The sequence below is a fragment of the Austrofundulus limnaeus genome, unplaced genomic scaffold (assembly GCF_001266775.1).
Source record: "Austrofundulus limnaeus strain Quisiro unplaced genomic scaffold, Austrofundulus_limnaeus-1.0 Scaffold1, whole genome shotgun sequence".
In the NCBI taxonomy this organism is placed as follows: Eukaryota; Metazoa; Chordata; class Actinopteri; order Cyprinodontiformes; family Rivulidae; genus Austrofundulus; species Austrofundulus limnaeus.
This window is the reverse complement of record NW_013952403.1, coordinates 559,816-569,374: the sequence shown is the minus strand read 5'-3', so window position 1 is coordinate 569,374 and position 9,559 is coordinate 559,816. Positions and strand designations below refer to the sequence as shown.

The 9,559-nt window shown below is 37.3% G+C and overlaps 2 protein-coding genes across 4 annotated transcripts in view; both read right to left on the bottom strand.

Annotated features, from left to right (window-relative positions):
- Positions 1 to 4,627, bottom strand: part of med12 (mediator complex subunit 12) — a 34,897-nt gene extending 30,270 nt beyond the window's left edge. For all 3 annotated transcript variants that reach the window (XM_014003761.1, XM_014003777.1, XM_014003770.1), the window contains exons 1-3: positions 4,443 to 4,627; positions 3,735 to 3,839; positions 3,407 to 3,598 (exon numbers count right to left, since the gene is read on the bottom strand). In XM_014003761.1, coding sequence (XP_013859215.1) covers positions 3,407 to 3,598; positions 3,735 to 3,839; positions 4,443 to 4,541 — 396 coding nt within the window. In that variant the 5' untranslated portion in view covers positions 4,542 to 4,627. The remainder of the gene's footprint in view (positions 1 to 3,406; positions 3,599 to 3,734; positions 3,840 to 4,442) is intronic.
- A 1,060-nt stretch (positions 4,628 to 5,687) lies between these two features.
- The window catches only part of wu:fb13g09 (multidrug resistance-associated protein 5), a gene marked incomplete at its 5' end in the record, with an annotated part of 27,659 nt that continues 23,787 nt past the window's right edge, over positions 5,688 to 9,559 (bottom strand). The window contains 4 exon segments of the mRNA XM_014003751.1: positions 5,688 to 6,836; positions 8,359 to 8,523; positions 8,787 to 8,900; positions 8,985 to 9,063. Coding sequence (XP_013859205.1) covers positions 6,747 to 6,836; positions 8,359 to 8,523; positions 8,787 to 8,900; positions 8,985 to 9,063 — 448 coding nt within the window.

The window sequence follows — 9,559 nt, the reverse complement described above, 5'->3', positions numbered from 1 at the left end:
GCTGTAAATGGCAACTTAAAAAAACAAAACACTTATTTTTGTTTTATTATTTTAATGAAAGCTAAAAAAACAATTATTATTGGTACCATTTGTAACAGCTTTTCTTATGAGAATAATGTGTTCAGAGAGAACAAAAACACCTCAACGTTCCAGAAAATATTAAATCCTCAACTAACTATATGTAAATGAACAACAACAAAAGCTACTGCTGTTTGCAAACAATGAGAGTAATTGGGTTTTAGTTCGATACGCCCWAAAAGGACAAAAATACATTTAATTTACGCAGACGCATAAATGTAGTGTTATTGCAAAAGCCATTAAAACACCAAATTAGTTGCCTTTTTTTTACTTGTTTTCATTTTCCAGTACTAAACAGAATAATTCAGTCGAGTTGTTCTGCTCCCTGAATGATTTTTTTTAAAACGAACCAGTGCTAAACTTTATACTTCCACAAAAATCAACATATTTTCTCCTAATGGTCTTCTAAATGTTCAGATCATCTAGGCAGCTGCTGTTTGCGCAGCGCTCAGGTAGGAAACACACCGAGCTCAAACAAATCAATAAGCAGATAATGCTGAGCTGTGTTAACACATATGCAAACGAAGTATTTAGRAAAAAAAAGTAGGCGCACTGTGTAAAATGTTCACAAAAACAAAGTGAACAAAATTGCTTAACGATATTCCAATAAAAATGTTGGGAAAAAGCCGGAACTAAAAAATGATGTCATCTAATTATGTAAATTTCCAGCATGAGAACATTTGAGTACAAAAGGGGAATACAGTTTTTCAAGCCAAACACACAAAACTAGGAAATGATTTTCAAAATTAGCTCAAGTAAAATATGGTTGCTGGTTACTTGACTGTAAAGAATTCTGTGAGAATCTTTCTGTGGGTGAACTTTTTAGGGGTTCGTTTACTTTTCCCACAGTAAAATTCAAGCACTTTTCAGGCATTTCAAGGCAAATTTTCAAACTTTTCCAGCATCAAACTTTGGAGCACTCCATATCTCTGTGTGCCTTTCTCCTGACAGATGTGCAGGAAGGAGATCRCGCGATAAATTCAGTGATAAGTGTGGAAGTCACAGCAAAAAATAGTTAATTCTGTGAAAGACGAACTCCAAACACAGCTGAAAACGATATAAAGGCTTTTGGTATCTATGTTGAAACTGTCTCGCTGTCGGCTTTCTGAAACTTCTGATTTCAAAATAAAATCCATGTGTATTGTGTGTGTACACATATGCTTCATGCTACATGTTTCTATCTGCTTCCCAAACAGAACGATACATTCTGACAGCATTTGTGTCGAAATATATCCGTATATTTATTAATATAGCTGCAATTTCGACATTAATCCGACAAATTATCCAGCCTAAAAGTGTCTTATTTTGAAAATACGGATGATGTGCTCGTTTCTTTTAGGGTAGGAAAATATAAGTCTTCAACCTACTCCTTTTCAATACAGATGGTCTTGTAAGCTGCCCAATACAAAATATTCATGTATGTGTGTATAGATATATACACATTTTTGTTTGTTTGTTTTATCTGTTTTGAAATAAAGATATTTTCATTCATTCATTTTTTCATTCTTTTCCTGTTGGTGCAACGTAATCTTTAAAAATCGACTCCGGCGCAGCAAAAATAGAATCTGTTCTAATTTTGACGGATCGCCGTCTGCTCACCGCAGCCGTGCACAGCCAGTGTAAACACTGTCATTGATTATAATGGGTGTGTATTTGCTGTGGAGGTCGGATCGCAGCGGAGCAGAGACGGACCGCATGTAGTGTAAATAGTGCTTCAGTCTCCATAGATGATTGTACATGTTAGCTTTGTAGAGACCTAACAGAGTGTTGTGTGAATGGGTAAATGAGGACACAGATTGTAGTGTGGAGCACTTTGAGTGTCCTGGATGGATAGAAAAGCGCTATACAAGTATAGTCCATTTACCATTTACGATAGGGGAGCCTATTAACAACCTAAAATACTGTGCAACCAAATAAATATCTGTAAGTTATAGTATTAATATAAAATGGACACACAGAAGACATCAGAAACACAGCATGCTTGAAGAGACATGTCAAGTCACAGCTACTTTTTGGTTAAATAAACCAACCACCTCTACTAGAGTTTTCAATAAAATGCTTTGCTGTTGCACATTTTAAAAGTACAGTCGATGTAGTGCTGGGCGGTATACCGTTTTGTACCGAAAACCGGTTTTTAATTTTGTTATGATATGAATTATCTGAATGCAGGACATACCGGTTTACATAGCCTGAACACGTGCGGAACGTTTCACCGCGGCCGCCAGTGAACCGTTTCCTGGGGGACATGTTTCCCGCAGCACCGCTAAGGGCATTAGCATGCTAACGCTGCAGTAACTGGAAGCGGCAGGTGTTTCAGCTGCTTATATTGACTGACATAAAACAAACAYCCCGTTTTCATCACTGCTGAATGTAGCAAACAACTCTTCAGTGACGTGCACGGTTAGATTTAACTCGCGATGTTGTAATGGAGACGTTAATGCATAGAGATTTTAACGTGCTTCTATTGTGAAAAGCCCGGGGGATGTAGTTTTGTAGTAGAGCGAAGTTGACTGGTGTGCAAGGTGAGTCGTCCTTTTAAGTTTTATTAACAGACGATTGACCCGATAATGATCTTTTCTCAACCCTTCATGATCAGATTAAAATGCATGATTACTGTCTACAACCAGGAAAAGAAAAGATGTAGAAGAGAAGGGAAACAGTGATACAGAGGTACAGTAAAAGAAAAAAGTCAATAAACAAAGTTTGAACATTTTATTATCAGCTGAGCTGAGAGGGAAAAAAAAATACCGTCAAATACTGTGAAACTGGTTTAATTGTTGAAAATACCGTGATATAAAATTTAGGTCATACCGCCCAGCTCTAAGTTGATGACACAAAACTACAGATGCTCCAATTGCAGTTTTCTGGACAATAATTAATTTTTAATAAATCTGACCTTCTGATTCCGATTTTGGMCAAAACCAATGTTTTAAATAGCTGACACTGTCAGGTCACAATACACGTTCAATGTTCCAGTCTTATTTTATTGAAGCACACTGAACAATACSCTTGTTTTAACTGGACATTAGGTCGTGTTCACAGCAGAGCAAACGGGGACAGTAGCTGATTTTCTGACCTTTGAAGGCAGATGAGAAGCCGATCTTATCTAAGTATTGGCTTATCTCTGATCTCCCAAAATTAAGGAAAYTGGTGCAAATAAATCGGTCAGACGATTTATCAGTGCACCCCTACRTAAAACTCAAATTTGRTCCATCTTTCAAACAACCRATTTGCAATTTACCTTCAARTTAGCTTAAATTTAAGATTCCCTCCCACCACTTTTGCATCATGCCTCGAGAGCACCGACTCTCCCATCMTCGCTTCTTACCTTTTTAGCCAGCTGCGTAAGTGGTTTAGTCCCAGCTAAATCCGTGAACCAGTTATTAATGGAGCTCTGTGACCTTGCTGTGACGAGCCAGAAATTATCCTTTTGGTTGACCTGCGGTTTACGTTTCCCCGTGTCTGGAAATGTGTTGTATCGCAGCTTCTCCGCAATGATGCTGCTGAAGTTTGAACTGATCTGAAAAGCAATTAAAGGAAGAAAAAGAAAAGAATAAGAACAAAGAAATCACTGTTAAAAAGGCAAGGCAAGTTTATTTGTACAGCACAGGAACAAGACAACTCAAAGAGCTTTACATGATTAGGTTAGTCATTACCTTTGAGGGATTGAAGTTGACATTTCTGGCACTKCCATGTTCATCACCAGACACAGCCGGCTGGTTATTGAATCCTTGCTTCACGTTCAGAGCAGTCAATTCATCCTGAAACCAGGTGTGTAAGAGTGGAATTACAGAAATAATCATGCAAATATAACAGTGTCAACCTTGTAATTTCAGATCCCAGACGAAACCCTCTTGCGTGCACTGAGCAAACAACACCGAAACCTCAAAGCTACAAAATTATTTATTGGGAGAAAAAACAACAAAGTTAAGCTTCTTAAAATATTGTTTTAGATTAATGATAAAGAAGAAGCAGGGCTTGTAATAAGTTAGGCCAAAACATAATATCAAAACTCACCCAGATATTTAAAGTCAGGCATAATTTAAATACCTTACGTTTGCTTTTATCTATCACAGACCGAAAATAGTAATAGCAGTTCGTTGTAAATTATATGTCAGCTAATAAGCTAACTCAGTCATGAAACAAGCTGGTTGTTTCCATTATTGTTGTTATTTTTACTAATCTGACAAACAATTTGACAACTAGGAGCTGCTCATTGTTACAGCGAGGCCCGAAACGTCTATAAGCTAGCTGCTGTTAGCTCGCACAGCTTTCTGGTTTTTTTTTTTTTTTTTTTTGCCTACAAATTTTATCCACGAAATCGTAGTTTCTCGACTGTCATAGTCCAAACGGTAACACATCACCTCTTTTTGCTTTGGATCCTGAGGATAAACGTCTGGGGGGCCGAGCCGGGGCCGCTTTAAAGGCCGGTGTTCGTAACTTAAGATCCCGAAAGCAGCCATCCTCCAGCGGCATCACAGCCGAAGCTCTCCCCCTCTCAAGAAGCAAACCCCGGCAGAACTACAACAACTAGCAGCCTGAGCGGAGCGACCAGACACACTTCCGGTACGATTTTCAAAATAAATGTAGACTTAATTAACACTGTTCTATAATTCCTACATTACCATTTGGATGCAGCGTTTTTTTAAACCAGTCTCGTTTTATGATGTAAAATTGTAAAATTATATTGCAGTCTGGTAGAAGAAACAGTAATCATGTCGATTAAAGAATGTATTCTAAATTAAGATTATTTTGTGGTATTATTCACTAGATACATTTTCTACCACTGTTGAATTTGTGATTGACATCCTATATTTTTTATTCTATTTGATAAATACTTTCTTATAAACAAGCAAACAAAAACAACATTAACTTCAAATGTGTATTTTTATTGCAACACTTAATGGCAGGACTGGGCTGGGGTAACTATGGGTGTTTTGTGCAGTTCAAATCTAATTTGGAGAAAAGTCTGGACAAATTACTTGTTTGTGCAATATTTACACTTTTTGATTTTAGAAAATYCTGTCCTTTCACAACTTGCTTATGCTTTGATGAATAAAAAAAGTATCCATATTGAGTGAAGGTCACTGAGAATCACAAGGTTATCTTTAAAGAACCATCACTAAGCATTTCCTGAAGGTTGCTCTTTGAATCGTGTAAGACCTTCTGTTACCAAGATTCCTGAAGAGGTATTTTTAAAACTTAAGAGGACCCTCGAGGAACGTTCAACGACTGATCCCTCAAAATTCTTCAAAAAGGTTTACTAATGGTTCAAAAGATGGTTGAAGATATCAGAACGTTTACAGGAATCTCAGGGTCTCTAATTGTTGAAAGGACCACTGTAAAACAGAAATAACTGCGTTTTTTTTCTCCAACGTTATTTAATGTTTAATGTCCACATKATATCTCACACATGATGGACATAACTTTTTTTAAAAACACAAAAACTAAAATCTTTCTTCCAGTATTTCTTTGTTTTTCTCCTASAAACATCCCTCCAGATGATACAACTATGGGTCCTTTGGTTCAAAACATCAAACTTGTTTTAGATCTTTTCACATGCCAAGTTCCCTTTAACATGTAAAATAAAATTAAAAAAAACTCATAAGTCATTTATAAAAATATTTTATTAAAGAACTTCACATTATACAAACACTTAAAAGTAAAGTGTACAAAGGCAATCTCGAAAATGTATCAAAGCAATAAGATATTGCACTTTTCTTGATTGTCTATAAGGCAGAAGTCTACATTCCTCAGACCTTTAAAACAGCATTTAAAGTCCTGATGTTTAACATCATTGTGTTGGAAAAAAAAAACCTACTGTACCTCCAAATTGCAACAAGTAAATATACATTGATCAACATCAGATTGACCAAGCTTGTAAAACTTCAAACATAATATAAAATGTGCAAATTTTTAACTCCAGCATTTGAAAATATTTGCTCATTTCGTAAAAACGTGCTTGCATGCAGTCTAAAAAAAGCATGCTTACATGGCTGACTCCAAYATATTTATTCAAAAATAGAACCAGGCACACATCTCACCTGTAATAACACAAAATTAGTCCTCTAGATTGCAGAAAAACTTTTTCAGCATGACAGTGCCTCGTAGGAATGTGAAACAAGTGACTATTTTAGAGACTCTGTATTGAATAATTCACATAAAAATAAGTTCTAACAATATATTATTAAAAGAATAAATATTACACCATTATCTGGTCAAAGTAAATTCCTGCACTTTGAGGTCCAACGAAACAAAAGACTAAAACTAATTTTGAGTTTCAGTGATTACTGAGCCTCAAAAGAAAAAGAAGCACCGTGTAAAACATAAAGTGCTGTTTTCTGAGTCTGAACTTCGTTTCTCTTGCAGGTAATAATTTGGCCTTCAGAAAAAAAGAAAAAGAGAACTCCTATAACAACTGCAAACAGCAGGCAAATCTCAGTTTGCACACAGATTTGATGTGTGGCATGACTAAACGTAGTCCCTGAACCTTTGATGTGACCAAAAACAGACCCTGTTACACATGGCTGCCATCACAGTGTTTCTTCCACATCATGACAGAATTGGGGAAAATTTTGTCTGTGTGTGTTTTTATTGCAATTCACGTCCTTGACTACATTTTTTTCCCCTCTTCCCCACAGCACTCAGCTCCAGTGTGTTTCATTATATCAGCTTTGGCCTTCTGATGCTTCAACCATGGATCGAAATCTGGAGTTTTCATCTGCCAGCAGTGCTGCAGGAGAGTCAAACTCCAAAATCTGTGAGGAAGAAAATAATAAAGCAAAATCAGAATCAGCAATTTACTGCATATCTGGACGTATCATCGCAACCTTCCCAGTGGCAATACATTAAAAAGCTTTTTAATATAAGAAAACCATTGTCCTCATACCAAGTTTTTACTGTAGAATTCAAAATAAGGACTATATACAGAATAAATTTGACTGTGCCTTTGTAGATTTAAATGTTGCAACATTTGTCAAGTTTATAAATACATTCTTTGCAACAACACTCAAATTAAAGGTTTGGTTGTCAACACTTTTTTTAAGACAATTAAACCAGAAAAACATTTGATTATATCCTGTAAGAAAAAAGTATTGGATCATTTAGGGCAGAGCGGTCAGGCTCAGATCTTCGAGGGTCACCATCCTGCATGTTTCCCTTGTTTCTCTGCTCCAACACACCTGATTCAGTGATTCAATTACCTCTTCAAATTCTGAAGCCTGTTAATCGTCCATTCATGTAAATTAGGTGTGTTTGAGCAGGGAAACAAGAAAACATGCTGGATAGCGGAGCTTGAGGACCGGAGTTTGACACATGTGAAAAACATCTTCATTTCCTTCATATATGTAGGTTCACATGGAAAAATAACTGTGCAGAGCTTTGGCCCGATTTTRTCCTTCCAACAATCTCAAGGAYRCTCTGATTATTGTGATGGCTCTAAAGATCATCAWAGAAGATATTCCTGCYATGTGTGATGTGCTRAAKGTGGTCTAGTCARGTCAAAAGGATGTTGGGACCACTCCGATCTCAAATTGGGGATATTCAACATGTTGGCTTATCTTGGCCCAATATCCTAGTGTGTGTGTGTGTGTGTGTGTGTGTGTGTGTGTGTGTGTGTGGACAAATGAGCTCGCAGCCTGTTGAATGTGATGTGTAGCCAATCAGAAAGCGAGGTGACAGATACAAGGAGGAGAATATAAAATACAGAAGATACACGTTTANATGTGTAGCCAATCAGAAAGCGAGGTGACAGATACAAGGAGGAGAATATAAAATACAGAAGATACACGTTTATTTATTTCTCTGGTAAAAAATAATCCACAAACTATCAACATCGCTTCTTCCTTGTCGGCCAAGTTGATTTACKCTGAACTCACGTTTGATCTCGGGAAATCTCACAAGATTTCCTGTCTGTCATCCGAAYGTTTGTGAGTGAAATCTGTGTGTATGGTGTGTTGTCTTTGCCATGCGGCTGCACACCACACACTGCAGGACCAAACCTGTTATATCAATGATTTTTAACCTCATGTGTGGGATGAGTCTCAGTCTTTGAAAATCAGCCGACAATTTTAAAACCTTGCCATGTGAACCAGGCATTAATGAAGTTCAAAAAGGAGGACCTAACAATCATTTGTGAGGATTTTATGTTCTCTGGTTGCATACGTTGTTTCAAAACAACTCCAAGCAACCAGTTTATAGCATCAACTGGGAGGTGTTTCGACTTGTGTATGAGTTTCAGTCAACAGGCAGAACTGTTCAGTCAGTCGCATAAATACACACCTGGCCGTTGTCAAGGACCATGATCCTGCTGCAGCCCATCACAGTGTTGAGACGATGTGCGATGATGAGAGTGGTGCAGCTGCTAAACTCACAGCGAATGGTCTCCTGGATGAGACGATCCGTCTCTGTGTCGATGGCTGCTGTTGCCTCATCCAAAATAAGAATCTAAAAACACACACACAAAAATAAACATTCCTAAACTCATGGTTTACCTATGCAAAGCTCTAGAATAAACCAAATGTCCAGTCTTCATTAATGATGCAGTTAAGATGATCAACACTAGGTGGCAGTGGTATCCTATTCAGAAGGAAATGCAAACAGGCCGTTGTTTTCTCATTAACTGAATGTGAAGAGATCATCACCCACTCCAACGCGAGAAGACAAGTTTGAAAAGTAAATAGAAGATGGCAGCATTACGCATTCATCACCTTGCTGTTCCTCAGGAGGGCTCTGGCCACACAGAGCAGCTGCCGTTCTCCCACTGAGAAGTTCTCTCCGTTCTCCGTCACCTCTGAGTGGAGGGAATGAGGCAGCTGGCTGACCTGAGGAGGAGCACACAGAGCTATGAGGACGAGTGGTTCACTCGTGGAAAGTATTATTTACAGTTTGATCGTCTAACTGCTTACCATTTCTTTTACATGTGTTTTCTCAAGAGCTTCCCAGATCTGCACATCAGTGTATTGATCCCACGGGTCTAAATTGCTCCTGTTGCAACATAAAATATAATTGTGATATTCATCAATGGGAGGGAATTCTGCAGACCTCTAATCCATTCATAACAAAAAACTTTTTTATTCTTTTAATATCGAATACTGAGGAAATACATGTTCAAAATGCAGCTTATTTAAGTCTTTATATAAATATTATTTACGTTTTACGGATTTGTAATTTTTTAACAAAACAAAAACCCACAATAGCGTCGATAAAACAACCTGGAGCACATCAATGCAAACCTTTGAGCAACCTCTTAAATTAATAAACTGACAGTTCTAATTATGTAATTAAAAATAGCTGAATTCATAATCTAAATGCAACTCTTTAACATGATATCACAACCTCTGTAAAACTGCTCAGCTGTACGAGTCRTTTCATCATAAGTTGTTGCTAAGAGGATTTGCTTTTACAAGAAAAAGGTTTATAAAGGGTTTATAAATTGGGCACTAAGGAACAGATCTTGTTATAGCATTGAACACATCTTAGA